This window comes from Eptatretus burgeri, chromosome 16 (assembly GCF_056783735.1).
Source record: "Eptatretus burgeri isolate ZD-2024b chromosome 16, Ebu_testis_v1, whole genome shotgun sequence".
Lineage (NCBI taxonomy): Eukaryota > Metazoa > Chordata > Myxini > Myxiniformes > Myxinidae > Eptatretus > Eptatretus burgeri.
Genome location: NC_140976.1, coordinates 21,815,956 through 21,837,905, shown reverse-complemented (window position 1 = coordinate 21,837,905; position 21,950 = coordinate 21,815,956). Strand labels below are relative to the sequence as shown.

The 21,950-nt window shown below is 49.3% G+C and overlaps 1 protein-coding gene across 1 annotated transcript in view; it reads right to left on the bottom strand.

The window, feature by feature from the left end:
* Positions 1–21,624, bottom strand: part of NUP43 (nucleoporin 43) — a 30,351-nt gene extending 8,727 nt beyond the window's left edge. The window contains exons 1-4 of the mRNA XM_085859479.1: positions 21,414–21,624; positions 7,309–7,434; positions 7,127–7,201; positions 6,528–6,690 (exon numbers count right to left, since the gene is read on the bottom strand). Coding sequence (XP_085715605.1) covers positions 6,528–6,690; positions 7,127–7,201; positions 7,309–7,434; positions 21,414–21,569 — 520 coding nt within the window. The 5' untranslated portion in view covers positions 21,570–21,624. The remainder of the gene's footprint in view (positions 1–6,527; positions 6,691–7,126; positions 7,202–7,308; positions 7,435–21,413) is intronic.
* Positions 21,625–21,950: the final 326 nt, after the last annotated feature.

Here is a 21,950-nt window from a genome sequence, read left to right as displayed (position 1 = left end):
CAGAGAGACAGAGACAGAGAGAGAGAGACAGAGAGAGAGAGAGAGACAGAGAGAGAGAGACAGAGAGAGAGAGAGAGACAAAGAGACAGAAAGAGACAGAAAGAAAAGCAGAAGAGAGACAGACAATAATAGATATTTCTAACTCAAGGTATTGTCTGCAAAATGGTTTTTAAAGGGCACATGACCTTTGACCTGTTCAATCTAAAATTAAATCAGTTAATCTTTGTATTGCAGTCCATAGTTATGCAACGCTTGGGCCAAGTCCCTTCAGCAGTTCACAAATTATCGTGGTAATGAAAATTTGCTACTTTCAGATGAAGATCACACAACCTTTGACCCCAAAATTTAATCAGTTCATCATTACATCATAAAGCAACCTTTGTACCAAGTTTGGTTAAAATAAAAAATAAAAAATCCCTTCAAGGATGCAGAAGTTATCGTGGCAACAATATCATCACGGACAGATACCTCAAAAAATAATGTCTCCGGCCTTTGGCCGCGTAGTTATCAAAAGATCAAAACTAAATAATAAGAAAAAAACAAAGGACAATGCAAAGGAAAGCAATCATTACAAATTGGGAACATATGGTAAGAACACTGGACTTGATGATTCAAATCCAGCTGAACACAATGGAAATAAAAGATTCTGGCAAAAGAACACTGCACTAGTTAGTCTGAGTAGAATTACTCCATCCTAAATGTTTTCAGGCAAACCAATGATGCTGCCAATGCACCCCCAAAATTATATGAAACTAGCAAAGCAAAATAAACTAGAACTGCCACTTTATAACTGCTGGCAGTGATGACCGGGTACCCAGTCCATCCGCCTTTGATAGAACATGGGACTTTCTGCAGATGACAGTCGCAAAGTTTCGCATTCATCGGGAAAGTGGTTCCAGAAAAAAAACATGATTGAAGAGTGATACAAACAGAGGCCTGCTTCGATATGGCATGGGTCTGAAGAGCTACGAACAGGGCAACACAAAGCGTTCAATTTCCTTATTACTGGCGAACATATTCAAATAATTAAATAATTCTGGCTGCCAAACCGTGTGACCGATCAGGTTGAAATTTTAAACTCTCGTTTCACATGTCGGCTAAATTACAAATGTGAAGTTTCGTATATATAGAGGCAGCGGTTCCAGAGTAAACATTAATTAATATTTATCCTTCAATCCAAGATGGCGGCCAAACCATGTGGCTTGTGACGTCATAATTTTCACATGTGCAAACACGATCGGAGACGATAAGTGCAAATTTTCGCTTCGCTAGGTTAAGCAGTTCAGAGAAAACATTATTTAATATTTTTCTTAAAACCAACATGGCTTCCAAACCCTGGGCCCGATCCCATTGAAATTTCAAACCCTCATTCCGCATGACTGTTCCACCATAAAGGTGATGTTTCACATTTATTGATGCAGTAGTTCTAGAGTAAACATTAATTAATATTTTTCCTTCAATCCACTATGGCTGCCAAACGTTGCGTCGTACCTCAAAAGGGGGTGAGAACTTTTTATTCGTCATGGAGAGGCGGTCATAGTGGTGGAGTTTCGCCTGGATCTGTTCAGCCGTTTTAGAGAAAAAGACGTTTAAAGATATTGTTTTTCAATCCAAGATGGCTGACGAACCATGTGACCTATGACATCAGAAATTTATATTCTGCTTCCAACTGGGTATTGGAACACGTATCTGAAGTTTCGTGTTAATCGGTAAAGGTGCGTTTTTCTATCCAAGATGGCTGCCAAACCATGTGCCGTGTGACATCATAATTTTTACCACGCGTGCACACACAACGGTAGATGATAACTGCAACCTTTCGATTCGTTAGGTTAAGCGGTTCCAGAGAAAACATTATTTAATATTTTTCTTAAATCCAACATGGCGGCCAAACCGTGTGACGTATCAATTCGAAATTAACAAAATTATCGCCTACATGTCCCGAATATAGTTCTGAAATCTGCCCTTCATCCGACCAGCGCTTCTGGAGAAGAAGATGTTTGAAGGTTTTAGGGTTTTTTTCAAGATGGCCACCAAACCATGTGACCGATCAAGAAAAAATTAACAACCTTGAGAAAGGACCTCATGGGGAATATATTTGTGAAGTTTCGTCTTAATCTGTCTTGCCCTTCTGGAGAAGAAGATTTTAAAAATTTATTCATTTTCAATCCAAGATGGCTGCCGAACCTTGTGACCTATGATATCATAAATTTAAATTCTGCTTTCCATCGTCGAACCGAACAAGTGTGTTAAGTTTCGTGTAAATCGGATAAGGTTTATTTTTCTATCCAAGATGGCCGCCAAACCATGTGACTTCTGAGCTAAAACTTTTTTTACCATGTATGCAGACTTGAGGGAGGAAGGCACTTGCAAATTTTCGCTTCGATAGCTTATGAAATACCAGAGAAAACATTATTTAATATTTTTCTTAAATCCAACATGGCGGCCAAACCATGTGACCTATCACTTTGAAATTAACAAACTTGCATCGCATACATGTCACGAATACAGTTCTGAAATCTCGCCTTCATTGGACCAGCGCTTCTGGAGAAGAAGATGTTTGAAGGTTTTAGGGTTTTTTCAAGATGGCCGCCAAACCATGTGACGTATCAACAACAAATTAACAAACTTGAAAGAGGACCTCAGGGGGAATGTACCTGCAAAGTTTCGCCTTAATCTGTCCAGCCCTTCTGGAGAAGAAGATTTTTTTAAAAAAAAACACTAAAAAACAAGATGGCGGCCGAATTACGTCATCGATGACGTCAAAATATTTTTTTTTCTACGATGAATTTATGTGTAGATGATGCTCAAGAAGTTTCAAATTTTTGCCATGTGCCGTTCTACTTGACGAATTTTTACTGGGATACCTCTTCACTGATGACGTCACGAAAAATCACACGTATTCCCGAGAGGGAGCTTGTTAAAATGTATCAAGTGAAATGTTTTTACCCTAGAAGGTTTCAGAGATACAGAGGTCCAAAGTTTATCTGTTTTTTCAAGATGGCGCCCGTATCACGTGACCTATGACGTCACAATAATTATCAATTATGTATGCTATCAAAAAAGATACATATTTGGTGAAAATTTTGTGTCGATTGTTCTTCCCATTTCTGAGAAAATGGCATTTAAAGCGAAAAAATTTGGAAATTTTGCAAATTTACGGCGGAAGAAAAATAATAATGCGTAATAATAAACAGAAGAAAAACAATAGGGTACCCTGTACTCACAGGGTACCCTAACTACGACACTCGGTAGAGCGCACATCTCGGCCATGTAATGTCTGCTCCACAAGAACATATCGGGCCCAATCCATTTATGAGATATCGTGCTACGTACCGTTTTTGAGCCTTATCTCTCAATGGTGAAGAATCACCACATAAAAAAAAAATTCACCGGATCTTCACCAAAATCGAATCACTTCATCCTCGTCACACACTCAACCTGCCCACTAAATTTCATCTGGACCAGTGCACAACTTTTTGAGATATTCTGCACCCAGACAGACAAACAAACAAACAAGCAGTCATAGACTGGTACTTACGAAATCGTCAACTTGACCTCTGACCTTGTCTAATAAAAGCTGTCTCGAGAGAAGGTAGCGACGCAAACCAGAAGTTTCTACTATGATTCTGTATCAAACCATCAAAAATCGTAACGTCGACCGAAGCAAAAATCTCCATTTCTCCACATGAATTTACGGAATTATGTTTGACCTCACTGTGACCTTGACCTTTGACCGATTTTGACCAAAATCTAATCAGCACAAGCCATCACCCTCCTGAATCACGTGGTGTAATTTGACATTGGTAGATTCTTCCGTTCTCGAGTTATCGTGCCTACAAACAAACAAACAAACAAACAAACAAACAAACAAACAAACAGAAACGGAAGGCATCAATATACTTACGAAATCTTTAGATTGCGTAAGTAACAAACAGACAGAGAGAGGTGAAAAAAAACCTCCTTCACCTTCGATGGTGGAGGTAACTTGAAGGGCACTCTCAGGAGCACACACCTCTGTCCAAATCCTGATTTTGATCTTCATCAAAATTGAAGTAATTTGTCCATGGCGCACACTCAACGTATCCACCAACTTTCGTTTGAATCCATCCATAACGTTTTTGAGAAATCATGCTAAAAATCCTTTTTGGCCCCATAACTCAATGGTGAAAAATCACAAAAACAAATTCAAATCGGCAGATCCAGATCCGGATCTTCACCAAGATATCATGAGTTTGTCCTAGTCACACACCTAACCTGCCCACCATATTTCATTCAAATCGGTCTTTAGCTTTTTGAGATATCCTCCACACAGACAAACAAACAGCTTTGAAAACATTACCTCCATACCATTGGTGGGTGGAGATAATGAAAAAAACGAACACAACGATTCAAAACATTTGAAGAAAAACAATCCCTGTCTGCACATAGTCAACCACCTCTCTCAACAATCCACACCGCAACTACAAACTCAAAGCGACCCGTCTCCCAGACATGTGACAATAAGTGTGACACCGATAGAGGAGAAGGTGGAGAAGAGTGGTGCATTATCAACTGGAAGGGCTCGCCTGGTGTTGGCTTAGTGGTTAGGGTGGTGGTTAGGGTGGTGGCTTGGGATCCTATGGTACCGAGTTCAAGCCCCGTTGGCCGCTGAATTAATACACCAGGGGGTTGACTCAGCCTGTCATCCTGTCAGGCGAAATGAGTACCAGTGTGTACTGGTCGAGGGGCACTGCATCAGCGACACAGTCGCGCTTCCAAGAGAAGATAGCTAACCCGGCAGCTAAGCTGCCATAAGCAAGCAGCAGAAGAGCTGGAAGGGCACTCGGTAGAGCGCATACCTCTGCCACGCAATGCCTGATCCATGAGAACATATCTGACCCATTACATTAATGAGATATTGTGCTGTACTGTGTATCATTTTAGCCCCATCTCTCAATGGTGAAGAATCACTATAAAAATTAAATAAGTCTCGGATCCAGATCTTCACCAAAATCTTATGAATTCATCCTTGTCACACACCAACCCGTCCACCAAGTTTCATCAAAAATCCGTCCACAACTTTTTGAGATATCGTGCTATATTGTTGTGGTCTGGGTATCGGAGACGAACACGACCGCTAGGTGGAGCAGTAGAGTCGGCTCCACCGAACACCCGGAATTTATAGGTCGTCACCCCGGATAACTCCAGAGTCGATGGGTCCCTTAACGGACCGAGGATCGCCAATAGGTCGACCGCGTGGGATAAGGTCGATTGCCAATTTCAATTTACCGAAATACCCATGTCATCCAAACTACTGGGGAAATTCACCCTCGGCGGAGTGAGCCGTTTGCATGCTTGAACCGTGCGTAACCCGAGCGGATGGTTACCGAGATCCGTCGGTCCAAATGCCCAATTTTCCGCTTCCAAATTTCCCAACACGCACAGTGCGAAACCAATGAAAGAAACACAAAAACGAGGTGAAACATTTAACAGGGGATTTATTTATAATAGGGGGGAAGAGGGGAGCACGCAAGGAGTAGAGTTATCCGACTATAAGAAGAAATGCAAATAATGTACAGCAAAAGCACTTAACAGTTTCTACTTATAGACAGGGCCCCAGACACACACGCGCACACACAAATACCCAAAAAGAAAGATGGACCTCGAGGTCTTAGACGTCCTGGGTCGGCGGACTCGAACCCGCAACTCGTTGCCGCTGCGAGCGCCGGGTACGGTGGACAGCGTCGGGCTCCCGCACGCTCCGCCGGCATGCGACGAGACCAGAGCCAGCGACGAGACAAGATCAGACCGGTGCCAAGATCGAACAGAGAACCACAACACGCCAGCGAGCAGACGGGGCGCAAATCGTTTGTTCTCTGTTCCTTCGTCCTCTTCTCGGCGGTTCGCTCGTGCGTCGCCTGTGCCTATTGGTCGACCGTCGGGGAACTCGCTCACATCTCCCTGATTGGGTGAGAGCGACGTCAGGTCCTCGTGAACTCCACCCACGTACGTGCTGACACGCACCTAGGCAATGGCGTCGGTGTGAGGAAGCGAGGTGAAGGTGTGTTGTTGTATTTATCGTTGATGTAAAAATAAAAGAAAACCCTGACTATCAAAATAACTCCGCAGCACATGAACATTTAATTACCCATTAAACAAGGGAAAGGGAGCTATCTATCAACATTTACTTATTGAAATAACTGAGCTATGGGGACCTGAATGTCTGTGTGCACAAGGCTTCCAAATTCGTAACAATATATCGTTTTTGGCCCAATCTCTCAGTGGTGAAGAATCGCTTTTAAAAAAATTCTAGTACTAATAGTTGTATCCGGATCCGGACCCGGATCTTCACCAAAATCTAATCAGTCCGTCCTTATCGCACACCCAATTTGCCCACCAAATTTCATCCGAATCCGTCTGCAAATTTTTGAGATATCCTGCACACAAACATACAGACAGACAGGTGTGAAAACATAACCTCCTTCCACCATCGGTAGCAGAGGTAAATATTAACATTTACCATGTCCAGTATGGATGAAAATGCTCACCGTAGGTCCTGCTCCGTTGACCGGTGTCCACACGCAGCAGGTTTAGCGTCCCATCCTCACCGACGCTTGCGATATCCGGGTTATTAAAGGCCACGGAGGTGCAGGGCGAAGTCTCCGAATTCAGCCGGTGGAGATTCTCCCATCGGTGTGCTATTGAGAGCATCTGTCTCGTGAACAACAATCCACTTATACCGACAGCTCATGCAGCATTTCTGTGCCAAAAAACCTGGAAGTCGAGCTCCCAGCAAGTTGCACTTGAATAGTCTAAAATCTAAATCAAGTCAGGCCCCTCAAGTTAAGAGCCGTATTTTCGTACGACTCCAAATTACTCAAGACTCGACAGACTTGACAGGAGCTGGGAGTCATTGGCAGATTAATTATACACAAAACACTGCCTGAGAAAGAGACAGCAAAGTAAATAAGTGAGGGAGGAAGTAGATTGGCACCGCAGAAAATCCCGCGAAGCGGGGAGGTCATTATCGGGATGGTGCATCTTTTAGCTCAAGGATGTCAAAGACAAATTATGAATTATTAGCAACATCTTTCCAGACTTGTTTTTTTTCTGAGCTGCCTTCAGTCATCAAATTTTAAATACACACCTCACTGGAGTGGCGTCGAATTATGGAGACTGTACCCATTGAGGATGCCGCAACCAACCGCTCCTGATCCAAGAACTTCAAAGATGATCACAATGGCAAACAAAGAGCAGCATAACATTTGTTGGCTGAAAATAAATCAAACCTCACAATTTGAATATTGTGCACGGTAACACGGATCTCACCTGAAGGTCCATAACATCCCCTGGATGGTTGATGGAGCACAAGAGGCGTGGGTCAGCATAGTTGTGTTTCGCAGACACAGACTCTGTCGTGTCTCCCAACTTCCACAAGGACACCCTGTTTTTAGCCTGTGTGCAACAGATGAAGGCCATAGAGATTGAAACTATGGAGGTCTTGCCTCAAAGGCCATACAAGATCTTAATTGTAATCCGTTTCATGCTCATCAGTCCTGTCCCTCGAAGGATACCGTTTTACAGTCTACATAAAGACATCAAGCAGATGATAGGTACAAGCTGTGTAGAAACTAACAAAACGATTGAAGTAAACACAAATATCCACCGAGGAAGCACAAGGGCAGAAAGCTTTGGAGGTAACCCTTTGATGATTACCTCCGTCACCGAAGGTGGACGGCGGTTATGTTTTCATCCGTCGATTTGTGCATTTGTCTGTGAGCACAATATCTCAAAAAGCTATGGATGGTTACGAAGGAAACTTGCTGGACAGGTTGGGTGGGTGACACGGACAAATTGTTTCGATTTTGGTGTAAATACGGATCCGAATCGGAACATTTTAAAAGTGATTCTTCACCATTGAGTGATAGGGTTTGCTGTATATCCGTTTTGGCCCTCAAATATCACGGGTTTCTACCAATCGCGGGCACCATATTGTGTTAGATTTTGTTATCTCGTGAATTCATTTTGACCAATCACAATTCACAGTGTGTGTGTGTGTGTGTGTGTGTGTGTGTGTGTGTGTGTGTGTGTGTGTGTGTGTGTGTGAGTGTGTGTGTGTGTGTGTGTGTGTGTGTGTGTGTGTGTGTGTGTGTGTGTGTGTGTGTGTGTGTGTGTGTGTGTGTGTGTGTGTGTGTGCTTGGCGCCTTAGAGGGTTTGAGATCTCTATATTCATTGGAATTGTCTGTGTTTTTCCCCACGCCCGATCCCACACCATCCCGTCGAATCGCCCCGGATCCCTCTTCTTGCCGAGTCTTGTTATTTCTGGTTAATAGTAAAAACGAATAAACATCATCAACTCAGTGAAAAGTGACTCGTGCCACCTTCCTCGTCCCGTTTGCGGTAGAGCGATTAGAACCGCCATGTTTGGGTTATAAATAAATAAATAAACCGCCTCCATCGTTTCGGCTCATTCTACGTTGGCGGGACTGTTCGAGTCCCGTGGACGTCACATTGGTGTCAGGAGTGGGATGTTCGAACCCCTCTAAATTATATTTGGTATCGGGAGAATATACCAAGATTAAAATCTCGCCACGAATTGGAATATAAAATCACTACAGAAAAGCACGCGAGCGCGGGAAAATTTTGGCGGGATTTTTCAAATTTAAATTAATTGGCGGCAAACGGGACTTCTGCACCATGGCGGATGTGCAGATGTTTGAGGAGGAAGGCCACGTGTCTGGCAGCGAGTCGGGGGAAGAAGGGAGAGACGGGGGTAGGGTTGGAACCTCCCCCATTCCGAGCGTGGACCGTGCTTCATCGCCCGTAACGGAGCCGGCAGCGCCGGAAACCGGCACGATGACGATCTGGCCAATGTTGGAATGTTCAATGAGTGCAATTACAGCACAAGGGGCAAAAATGACGGCACAGGGGGCACAAATGGCAGAAATGACGGCACAAATGGAAAATCAATTCGTGACACAGAGGGCAGAAATGACGGCACAGGGGGCAGAGATGGCGGATCGATTGGGGGTAATGGGGGAACAGTTGGGTGCACGGATTGATTTAATGAGGGATGAATTGGGGGGAAAAGATGGAGAAAATGAAAACTGAGATGCAGGAGTGTGTGGATGTTAAATTGGGGGAAATACAAAGTAAATTCGAGGATAGATTGGAGGAAACAAAGGTAGAAATTACATTGGAGGGGGAAAATATACGAAAAAAATTGGTGGATAAAATTGATGCAACGAACATTCGGGTTGATAAAGTGGATGAAAGCCTGGAACGTCATCGTGCCTGTGTGGATGCTCGTATGCAGCTGCAGGTTGAAGAGTGGGGAGAGCTGAGGAAGCAAGGGATGAATTTGGCGGAGGAGGTAAAAGGATTGGAGGCTCGTTTGGACAAACAAGATAAAATTATGAACCAAGATGAAGTCTTGGATAAAGGCCTGGTAGAGCCGTCTTTTGTAAGTAGAGTGTCCGGGTTGGTTGAGGAGCACCTACAAACTCGCGACGGAGCCTTGGAGGAGGTTGTGCGGGCCCAGAAGATCCTGCGGTAAGAGGTGAATCGGTCCATTCAACGTTTGGAACAGGAGGCAAAATTGACCCATGAGACCCTCACCACAAAACATTATTGGCCACAGTGGGCTCCGAAATTGGATACGCAGCCACAAGGGTGTTTGATCCCTGGGCTGGATTCGGACAAGGGAGAAACTGAGAAGCGGGCCACCGTAAAGGTGATCCCCCTGGTAAATTTTGACGGGTCAGGGAGCGTTGAAGCTTTTCTGACGCAATTTGAGTGCATTTCCCGACTAAACGGGTGGAATGAGCGGGAACGTACAGGGAATTTGGTGGCAACGTTGCGGGGACCAGCCGCAGATGTGTTAAACGTGATCGCGGAGGGGATGTTGACCAGCTCCCACATTTGCGAGGCGTTGAGCCGTCGGTTTGGGTTCGCGGCAAACTGTTATCTGGTGCGGGCCCAGCTCCAGCACCGCAGATTAAAGCCGGGTGAGACAGTGCAGGAGCTGGCACAGGACATTTACCAATCAGTCAGGATCGCGTATCGGGACCTTACAGTGGAGGCATGGGACAGACTGGCACTAGAGAAATGTTTAGCTGCTCTTCCGGACCCTGAGGTCCGAGCGCTAGTGGAGCTACAGGATCCACCCACCGTTCACCGAGCGGCTGAGTGTGCAGCCAGGCTGGCCTCGTGGAGGCGGCCGGGTCGGGTGCCCGAGAGGCCATCGGTGACGGTCCGACAGGCGGAGATCCAGGATCAAGGAGAGGGGCTGGGAGAAATTGGCATTACCCAAATGTTTCAGGAAATTTGCCAGAAACTGTCGAGTTTGATAAAGGGTAATCCGGTAGTTAGTGCGCCAAAGCGGCGGGGTCCAGCCCAGCCAATAGAGCAATTCGATTATGGCCGAGGGGGTCCGGAACCGGAAGAGACATTTCACCGATACCCACGGGGGCCTTTTATGGGGAGTTGTTTCCGGTGCGGGCGAAGAGGACACATGCAACGATATTGCCGGTACCCGGCGATGGAGGGACCCTCCAATAGACTTTTAGACTCGGAGAGGGTGAATCCTCCTGCTGAACCGCCAGGTCTATCCGAGATGTCCTTACCTAGGTCGAGTCCAGAGATCACTGTCGGGGGTCGGGGAAACTAGATCGGGCTGAGCATACAGGGCCATGCACGGCTGGTGAGATTGTGGCGAAGTGCCCTCCCTTGGTGAAAATAGTGAATTGTGGGAAAATTGGTGTGGGGAATTTGCGGGTAAGGGTAAAGATAGAGGGAGAGTTTTGTGAAGTAGTGGTGGACACGGGTGCAAGTGATACCATTATTAGCCCGCTAGTGTTGGACCAAAGTGTTGGAGGTTGGGACAAAATCGATAGACTAGCAGGACACAGTCTCCAACTGGCTACGGGAGCAACGACGCTGATAATGGGTCGTGGGGTTGTGAGGATGGAGTTGGGCAGCCTGGAGGTCAATGTGGTGGTGTGGGTGGCAGAAGTGTATGACCGATGCCTTCTGGGGTTGAGTTTCCTTGTGGAACACGACTGCCAACTAGACCTGGGGCGGGGTCACATGTGGCTAGGGACTGAAAAGCTACGGTTGGAGGGACTGGGGGAAGTCGAGGAGGCGCAGGGGGCGCGACTGGAGATGTCGCGCACCGTGACCGTGGCCCCCAGGTCTGAGACCGTGGTGTTGGCCCGGATATCGGCAAGGACCAATCACGTGGGCCAGCTCGGGATGGTGGAGCCGTGGAGCTCGGGGGAAACTGCAGGATTGATGGTGGGTCGTACACTCGTGGATACACATCAGCCCATGGTAGTGGTTCGGTTGCTCAACCTGTCTGACAGCCCTCATACAGTGAGGGGCGGAGCTGTTATAGCAAAGTGTAGCAGTGTAGTGGAGATCACCAGAGGGGACGGAACCACAGACTCGCCAGGTCAGCCGGAGTCGGGGCAAAATTTTGGAAAAACAAATTGGCCAGAGGGAGTAAGGGACATGGTAAACCGAGCAGAACAGGGGGTTAACAGTGGACCAGGTAAGGTCATTGCACAATTTGGTTGGTGCTAATGTGGATGTATTTTCTCTCTCTCTCCCGAGGATTTTGGACGCACGAGTCTAGTCAGGCACCAAATTGACACTGGCGAGGCTCGATCTGTTCGACAGCCTGCACGACGTCTACCTCTTGCAAAGAGGGATGAGGCTGAAAAACAGGTGGAAAAGATGAAGGAGGCTGGAATTATTGAGCCCTCGGTAAGTCCTTGGGTGTCACCCATTGTGTTGGTGAGACAGAAGGACGGGACCATTCGGTTCTGTGTGGATTATCGCCAGCTCAATCAAGTGACGCTCAAGGATTAGTATCCCCTGCCACGTATTGATGATACACTCGATGCCATTTCCGGCTCAAAATGGTTCACTACATTGGATTTGAAGAGTGGCTACTGGCAGGTGGAAATGGACCAACAAGGGAGAGAAAAAACAGCATTTACCACAGGGAAGGGCCTCTGGCAGTTTGTCGTCATGCCTTTCGGATTGTGCAATGCCCCCGCCACATTTGAACGTCTGATGGAACGCGTTTTGATTGGGCTGCCATGGCAAACATGCCTGATCTATTTAGATGACGTTCTTGTCCACGCTCCCACATTTGAGCAGGCTGCCAAAAATTTGGTGGAGGTTTTCAGGCGAATGAGGGGGGCCGGGTTAAAACTGAACCCTGGGAAATGCGAAATTTTTAGGAAAGAGGTCGTTTATCTGGGTCACGTGGTGAATGAAAGCGGTGTGGCCACAGACCCAATGAAGGCAGTGGCAGTAAAAGAGTGGCCCACCCCCAGAAATGTAAGAGAGGTCAGAGGATTTTTGGGCCTCTGTTCTTACTATAGGAAATTTGTGGAAAATTTTGCAAGTATTGCAAGACCATTGCACCAATTGACAGAGAAGGGAGCTAAATTTGTGTGGTCAGAAAACTGCACCAAAGCATTCAATCACCTAAAACAACGTCTGATGGAAGCCCCAGTTTTGGCGTATCCGGCCGAGACTGGCCAGTTCATCCTTGACACGGATGCTAGTCAGGGAGGATTGGGGGCGGTCCTGTCTCAAGTCCAACAAGGTGTCGAACGAGTGATTGCCTATTATAGTAGGGCTCTGTCAAAGCCCGAGCGAAATTATTGCGTCACTCGCAAAGAATTATTGGCCTTGCTGTCTGCAGTTGGACACTTTCATCCTTACCTGTATGGGAGGGAATTTGTGATCCGGGTTGATCATGCCTCCTTGCAATGGCTTCTTCGGTTCAAGGAGCCGGAGGGCCAAATTGCAAGGTGGCTTGAGAAGCTGCAGCAGTACAATTTTGTTGTGCAACATCGGCCCGGCAAAACACATGCCAACGCAGATGCTCTCTCGGCGACCTTGTTGGCAGCACCAATGCAAATTTTGTGAACGGCAAGAGAATAGGGATTTGATTGGGCAGGAACAAATTGATGCATGCCTATGTGCCGCCCGAGTAACCCGTCGGACTCTGCCACAACCACCTCCTGAATTTGGTAGTGTCGATTGGAAAAAGGAACAGAAGGAGGACCCTGTTTTGGGCCACCTCTGTAATTGGCTAGAGGGTGGAAAACGGCCTGCGTGGGAAGAAATTGCTTCGCTTGGGGCGCAGGTGAAGGCGTATTGGGCACAATGGCAGATGCTCCAGCTGAAGGATGGCATTTTGTACCTGGAGTGGGAATTACCAACGAGTGGAAATGCTTCCTGGTTGTTGGTGGTACCTTCGAAATTGAGAGAACAGGTGATGGGGCTTGTACATGGAACACGAACGATGGGACACTTAGGTGTAACCAAAACACTAGCGAAATTGAGGGAGAGATTCTATTGGGTGAACTCGGGCAGCGACATCCAAAAATGGGTACGTTGGTGCGACCTCTGCCAGGGGAAGAAAACACCTCTGCCAGGGGAAGAAGTGAAATGTATGGTGCACACATTGTTTTTTTATTGGGCATGGTGTGGTAACAGGGAAGGTCATGGTCGGTGAAGTGTTAGAAATGCAGGTGTCACATGTAAGGCCGATGGGGTGGGGGAGTCATGTGGGTTTTGTGGGTGGGGATGATGTGCTTGTCCACAGGGATTGCTGAAGTTCACGGTGAGCGGGAATTGCGACCCCCTTCAAGGAGATTCACCCCTGGTGGCTAATGGTGACAGTGTCTGGAGCCAACTGGGAGAGGGTCTGGTTGGGCGACCAAGGCGGGTAGGACCTTGGCGACCCAGGAAGGCCAGAGGAGCCAGTGAGACCCCTTCCAGTGTGTTGTACGGGATGAGAGCTGATGGCTACCAGGGGGGTGGGAATCAAAGGGAGCGGGGCGGAGAAACGTCTGGGTTGGACTAAAGCTTACCTGTGGGCATGGTTGCACCTGAGATGCCCCCATCATCTTGTGGTAACCCACCCCACGGCCATGACGGGATTCAGCCTGCATGATTAAAATGAGGACCATGACCTAGAAATGTGATGATGACCATGGTGTGAGTGTTGTGAAGATGTATGAGTCCCACTCGATCCCGCACAATTTGACATGTGCAGCAAGGGCATGATGTCCGCATAATTTTAGGCAAGCAAATTTGAAAATTGGCTCCCCAGGTAACGCTGGGTCTATTAGCATCCACTGGGGGAGGCGGTCAAGTGTAAATGTCCTGTGAATAGTGTCGTTAAGGCTTAGAGTAGGAATGTAAAGTATAAGTGTTGTGTTTTTGTGGAACCTTTTGTTTCCCCTCCCCAGATCACTGGAAGAGTGCTGGGCAAGAGCGATGATCCAGAAGATGGAGTGCAACTTCGCTCAGTGCTCTCATGTGATAAAATAAAAATAATAAAATAAAAAAACAAATGATTGTTTAGGCGAGGATAAGGCCATAAAGGGGTAGTACATTAAGCAGGATAGGTAAGTTAGCTGTGACTCGCTGCCCATTGTCCCTCCTACTTTATTTCGTTAGGTTAATTAGGTGTGAGTCAGTAAGTGTTAAGGCTGGTACGGTAGCGCCTGTGATATACCTTGCAGGAGCTGCGGTACCAGAGGAGGGGGCAGTGTTACGTTTGAGGGGGGGAGTATGCATTCAAAGGGTAATTAGGATGTTTAATTAGGTATGCCATGCTGTTCGAGTTTACCAGGATCTCGATGTAATAAGTAGCAATTCAGTGGTGATAAGTTGTCTAGTAAATGTTCATTTCTTCAAGGGGGAAATGATAATTGTCACGTAATTAGATAGGGACACGGGATAGGGTAAGTGTGTCTGCGTAAACCCCTTTTGGTATTCTCTGGAGACTGGCCGTGATGTCACAGGACAGTGCAGCGGATGGCTCCGCCCCGTGATCACGATTGGCAGAAGGCGACGGCGGTGGGCCAATAAACGGCTCGATTGGAAGTGACGAGGACAGGAGGATAAAAAGGTTCTGGCCGGGGTCGAAAAGGAAGAAGAAGAAGAAGATCTGGACAAAAAGATCGTGTTTTTTTTGGTGTGGAAGCTGTTGCGCGGAGAGCGTCCTTGTTGTTGTGCTGGTTCGATCGTGTTCTTCATCGTGTCTTGGAGCCTTGCTGAGCCTCGTGCCTCACCTTGGTTGGCTCTGGGGTTCTGCTGACTCGGAGTACGGGGTCGAACGGCGGGCGGACCTGCCTCCCTTCCTGCTCGCAACTTGGCGCCAGAACTGGTTCCCTGGCGGCTGTGAGCGGACTTGGGCCAAGACCAGGAGGTCGACAGCACCACGGTGTCTCCTGCCCCCCTGACGAGAGCAAGGCCAGCTCGTCCGACGCCGATCCAGGGACAGTTGCGTCCACACCACGGTCCAGCCTGACCACCAGAAATAGCTACAGTGCGTGTGTGTGTGTGTGTGTGTGTGTGTGTGTGTGTGTGTGTGTGTGTGTGTGTGTGTGTGTGTGTGTGTGTGTGTGTGTGTGTGTGTGTGTGTGTGTGTGTGTGTGTGTGTGTGTGTGTGTGTGTGTTTGGCGCCTTAGAGGGTTTGAGATCTCTATATTCATTGGAATTGTCTGTGTTTTTCCCCACGCCCGATCCCACACCATCCCGTCGAATCGCCCCGGATCCCTCTTCTTGCCGAGTCTTGTTATTTCTGGTTAATAGTAAAAACGAATAAACATCATCAACTCAGTGAAAAATGACTCGTGCCAGCTTCCTCATCCCGTTTGCGGTAGAGCGATTAGAACCGCCATGTTTGGGTTATAAATAAATAAACCGCCTCCATCATTTCGGCTCATTCTACGTTGGCGGGACTGTTCAAGTCCCGTGGACGTCACAATATATATATATATATATATATATATATATATATATATATATATATATATTGTTTATGCCTGTGTGCCATTGATCTTCCTCCATATTTTCTTGAAGTCCAGGAACCGAATACCCCTCTTCCCATTGTCCTTTGATTTCCACGGTCGCAATTTTAACTATCGTGGAATTTTCCGGGAACCTAACCCCTGCAATATTGCAGGGTTTACTGTCCTGTCAGAACTCGCAATTCGCCCGACCCCGCGTATTCCTGGTTTGTAAATTGCAACCCGCTTCGACATTCACGGCCCTGTGCTTCATGTATTCGCGGGGTTTTTTCACAGGATTTGTGACATTTGTGACTTGCGTTAAGTGACAAGAACAATCCGATTCGATTTTGGTTTAGGTCCGAATCCAGATCCAGCCTATCAGTGGGATACAAATCATCAACTGTTCAACCTGGCGGAGGTACGTGCTCTTCCGAGTGCCGTTCTAGTTTGGAAATGGAAAGGTAAAAAGCCATTAGGCTCGAGTCCAAATTTGCTTTGTCAGTCGTCAGAGGCATGCAAGCCATGATCCACCATTCTAACAGATGTGCCGATGTGTGTTAGCCAGGAAAATGGACAGCACTGAAAAAGAGAAATCGAAAAGCCCACCCAAAATGGAACAGTCCCAGAGCAAGGACCTAACAAAACTGAAATCCTTCAACACCACCAATAACTCAACACAAGGTTTGACTTATTTAATTATATTTGAAATTAATCAGTGAAAACTTGAACACCAGCCTTTCACATCTATCTATAATTCCAGCAATGTGTGTGTGTGTGTGTGTCTGTCTGTGACCGCTGTCTCTCGACAACCACTGGTCCGATCTGATCGAAACTTGCCAGGTATATTGCTGGGGACCTGAGGATGTGCCTTTTCAAGGTTTGATATTAATCGGACAAGTGGTTCCCAAGTTATGGCTATTTATTTACCAAACCAATGGCAAGACACGTTGTTGCGTGGGCGTGGCCGATGGGGGAAGGGAAGCTCAGCCACGTCCCCCCATTTCAGGTTACAACGTACGGGCTTCCGGAGAGTGTTGACTTCGTGTATTTGAATAATTTCTCTTTTTTATGCGCATTTATAGATAAACACTATGCCCCAAGTTATGATCGTTTTCATATTAGACGGTGCATAAATTTCGGTAACATCAGAGTGAGCTGGTGTGCTCCGAACCAGGAAGTAAATTTTTGTTCTTCTCTTCTCTTTTTGTTTTTCCTTGTGACGACATTGCGAAAAGGCAAAATACGTTGGCGCTAATTGAATAATTGGCCATTAAAACTAAATTACGAATAATCATAACTGCGATATGCGAACTTCCGGGAAACGCACGTACGGGCAAACGAGAGCGAAGAAACGGCCCGTGTGGTTGTTGTTTCTTGCTCGCGGTTTGAATATTTATTTATTTATTTATTTTTTACGGACACGTACTAGTCTATCAATAATTCCAGCAATATGTGTGTGTCTGTCTGTTTGTCTGTCTGTCTACGACCGCCGTTTCTCGACAACCGCCGGTCCGATCTCATTGAAACTTGCCAGGAATATTGCCGGGGACCCGCGGATGTGCCTTTTCGAGGTTTGATATCGATCGGATGAGCGGTTCCAAAGTTACGGCCATTTTATTGCTTTTTCATTGTTGAAAAGGTGTATATATGGCAGCTGAAGGTGTCGTTACACCTTCTCATGCCATTTTTTCCCAAATTATTAATAACCAGACGACCACCGGTCCAATCGGATTGAAACTTACCAGGAATATTGCCGGGGCCCCGCGGATGTGCCTTTTCGAGGTTTGATACCAATCGGACGAGCGGTTCCCAAGTTACGGCCATGTATCTGTGAACCAATGACAGGACACGGTGCTATGACATCACGAATGATGTAACAATTAATGTTTATTTAATTAATTTTTTTTTGAAGGATTGACGTCACAATTCTTTTGTTTGATATGACGTCACAATCGACACTGGGGACCTGGGTATGCGCCTTTTCAAAGTTTGATATCGTTTTTCCTCATCCATTTCAACTGTTTCCCAAGTGTCTCCCAAGGTTTGAAAGCTGTTCTTTCCCAAGGTTTGAATTAATTAATTAATCCCAAGGTTTGATTATTATTATATAATTATTAATTTATTTAATTATTTACTCCCAAGGTTTGATTATTATTCAAATTATTAATTAATCCCAAGGTTTGAATTTTCTCGAGGGAAACAGCTGTTTCCCAAGGGTTTGAAAGCTGTTTTTTCCCCAAGGTTGGAATTAATCGTTGTGCTTGGTAGACATTTGTGAATACATTTACAGAGAGAGGGGCAAGAGAGGGGAGGGAGAGAGGAGGGGGGACAGAGGAGGGGGGAGAGAGAGGGGGAGAGAGAGCGGAGGGGGGGAGAGAGAGCGGAGGGGGGGAGAGAGAGCGGAGGGGGGGAGAGAGAGCGGGAGGGGGGAGAGAGAGCGGAGGGGGGAGGAGAGAGAGCGGAGGGGGGGGGAGAGAGAGCGGAGGGGGGGGAGAGAGAGCGGAGGGGGGGGAGAGAGAGCGGAGGGGGGAGAGAGAGCGGAGGGGGGAGAGAGAGCGGGAGGGGAGAGAGAGCGGAGGGGGAGAGAGCGGAGGGGGAGAGAGAGCGGAGGGGGGAGAGAGAGCGGAGGGGGGGAGAGAGAGCGGAGGGGGGGAGAGAGAGAGCGGAGGGGGGAGAGAGAGCGGAGGGGGAGAGAGAGCGGGAGGGCGGGGAGAGAGAGCGGAGGGGGGGAGAGAGAGCGGAGGGGGTGGGAGAGAGAGCGGAGGGGGTGAGAGAGAGCGGAGGGGGGGAGAGAGAGCGGAGGGGGGAGAGAGAGCGGAGGGGGGGGGGGGGAGAGAGAGCGGAGGGGGGGAGAGAGAGCGGAGGGGGGGAGAGAGAGAGCGGAGGGGGGAGAGAGAGAGCGGAGGGGGGGAGAGGGAGCGGAAGGGGGGGAGAGAGAGCGGAGGGGGGAGAGAGAGCGGAGGGGGGGAGAGAGAGCGGAGGGGGGAGAGAGAGCGGAGGGGGGAGAGAGAGCGGAGGGGGGGAGAGAGAGCGGAGGGGGGAGAGAGAGCGGAGGGGGGAGAGAGAGCGGAGGGGGGAGAGAGAGCGGAGGGGGGGAGAGAGAGCGGAGGGGGGAGAGAGAGCGGAGGGGGGAGAGAGAGCGGAGGGGGGAGAGAGAGCGGAGGGGGAGAGAGAGCGGAGGGGGGGAGAGCGGAGGGGGGAGAAGGAGCGGAGGGGGGAGAGAGAGCGGGAGGGGGGAGAGAGAGCGGAGGAGAGAGCGGAGGGGGGGGGAGAGAGAGCGGAGGAGGGGGAGAGAGAGCGGAGGGGGGAGAGAGAGCGGAGGGGGGAGAGAGAGCGGAGGGGGGAGAGAGAGCGGAGGGGGGGAGAGAGAAGCGGAGGGGGGAGAGAGAGCGGAGGGGGAGAGAGAGCGAGGGGGGGGAGAGAAGAGCGGAGGGGGGAGAGAGAGCGGAGGGGGAGAGAGAGCGGAGGGGGGAGAGAGAGCGGAGGGGGGAGAGAGAGCGGAGGGGGGAGAGAGCGGAGGGGGGGAGAGAGCGGAGAGAGAGGGAGAGAGCGGAGGAGGGGGAGAGAGCGGAGGGGGGAGAGAGCGGAGGAGGGGGAGAGAGCGGAGGGGGGAGAGAGCGGAGGGGGGAGAGAGCGGAGGGGGGGAGAGAGAGAGGAGGGGGGAGAGAGAGCGGAGGGGGGAGAGAGAGCGGAGGGGGGAGAGAGAGCGGAGGGGAGAGAGAGCGGAGGGGGGGAGAGAGAGCGGAGGGGGGGAGAGAGAGCGGAGGGGGGGAGAGAGCGGAGGGGGGAGAGAGAGCGGAGGGGGGAGAGAGAGCGGAGAGAAAATGGGGGAGAGAGAGAGCGGAGGGGGGGAGAGAGAGAGCGGAGGGGGAGAGAGAGAGCGGAGGGGGGAGAGGGAGCGGAAGGGGGGAGAGAGAGCGGAGGGGGGAGAGAGAGCGGAGGGGGGAGAGAGAGCGGAGGGGGGAGAGAGAGCGGAGGGGGGAGAGAGAGCGGAGGGGGGAGAGAGCGGAGGGGGGAGAGAGAGCGGAGGGGGGGAGAGAGAGCGGAGGGGAGAGAGAGCGGAGGGGGGAGAGAGAGCGGAGGGGGGGAGAGAGAGCGTGGAGGGGGGAGAGAGAGCGGAGGGGGGAGAGAGAGCGGAGGGGGGGAGAGAGAGCGGAGGGGGGGGAGAGAGAGCGGAGGGGGGAGAGAGAGCGGGAGGGGGGAGAGAGAGCGGGAGGGGGGGAGAGAGAGCGGAGGGGGGAGAGAGAGAGAGCGGAGGGGGAGAGGGAGGAGGGGGGAGAGAGAGCGAGGGGGGAGAGAGAGCGGAGGGGGAGAGAGAGCGGAGGGGGAGAGAGAGCGGAGGGGAGAGAGAGCGGAGGGGGAGAGAGAGCGGAGGGGGAGAGAGAGCGGAGGGGGGAGAGAGAGCGGAGGGGGGGGAGAGAGCGGAGGGGGGAGAGAGCGGAGGGGGGGAGAGAGCGGAGGGGGGGAGAGAGCGGAGGGGGGAGAGAGAGAGCGGAGGGGGGGAGAGAGAGCGGAGGGGGGAGAGAGCGGAGGGGGGGAGAGAGAGCGGAGGGGGGGAGAAAATGGAGGGGGGAGAGAGAGCGGAGGGGGGAGAGAGAGCGGAGGGGGGAGAGAGAGCGGAGGGGGAGAGAGAGCGGAGGGGGAGAGAGAGCGGAGGGGGGAGAGAGAGCGGAGGGGGGAGAGAGCGGAGGGGGGAGAGAGCGGAGGGGGGGGAAAGAGCGGGAGGGGGGGAGAGAGCGGAGGGGAGAAAACAGAGGGGGAGAGAGCGGAGGGGAGGAGAGAGCGGAGGGGAGGAGAGAGAGGGGGGGGGTCACAATTCTTCTTCTTCGTTTGATATGACATCACAATTGATGCTTGGGACCTGATACTGCAGGCACGAAGCTGCACATACTGGCACGCACCTACGGGCCCGCACTCGTCTCTATAATTCCAGCAATCGATGTGTGTCTGTCTGTCTGTGACCGCTGTTTCTCGACAACCACTGGTCCGATCCAATTGAAAAACTTGCCAGGAATATTGCTGGGGCCCTGTGGATGTGCTTTTTCGAGGTTTGATATTAATCGGACAAGTGGCTCCCAAGTTATGGCCATTTATTTACCAAACCAATGACAGGACACGGTGCTATGACGTCACAATTATTCTTTTTTTATTCTTTTTTTTTTTGCACGTACGGCCACGCACTAATTTATTTAAATCCAAGCAAGACACCTTTCACAGGTATCAGACTGTACAAACTTTGACGTCCATCCGAAATAAATTAAAAGTACAACCGTTGCCATGGCAATCCACCATTGCAGTGACCCATTGCAATTACATTGCACGACAGCTCCCAGACTGAATTTGAAGAAAACAAAAATGAATGAATCATAACTTTAAGAACCCAAAGCTGCATGAAATACGAGGAAAGTGAAGAAGGAAACGTCGAATAACCGTTTATAACACAACTTTCCCACTCGTTGAAAGGAAGGCCCGCCAATCACCAATCTTCCCGTCAACCACCAATCGTCCCGTCAACCACCAATCGTCCCGTCAACCACCAATCGTCCCGTCAACCACCAATCGTCCCGCCAACCACCAATCGTCCCGCCAACCACCAATCGTCCGTACCTCATCGTCCCAGCTTCCTGTGGCGAACACATCTGGAACTCGGCACACCGCTTCGTTCCCGGGCTGCCAGCGGACTTTGCTCACTTTCTGCGTCACCACCTTCGCGAACACGGTCAGTCGAGACTGTGGGGCCACGTGCTTAACAGGCCAGGCCATGGCACTTGACGGGCCCCGGAAGTGGAGCACCGAGAACGCGCAACCATTGGCTGATCACGGCAACGTGTTTAAGCCACGCCCATCTAGACTCTGATTGGATGAAAGTCGATTTTGTAATATTCAAACTGAGTGCTTCAACAATAATTGTGTTCACGTGTTTGTCAAACGTCGAATCAGTTTGTTAACCTCCGCCATCTTCGAAGATCGGAGGTTACTGTTTTCACCCCTTTCTGTTTGTTTGTTTGTGAACAGTATTACGGAAAAACTCCTCGACGGATTTCGACGAAACTTGGTGGGGGGGTTTGGTATGGTCCAAGGTTCATGCCATTAAATTTTGGACTTGGTCCCCCCCCCCTCCCTCCAAAAAATAAAAATTGTTAG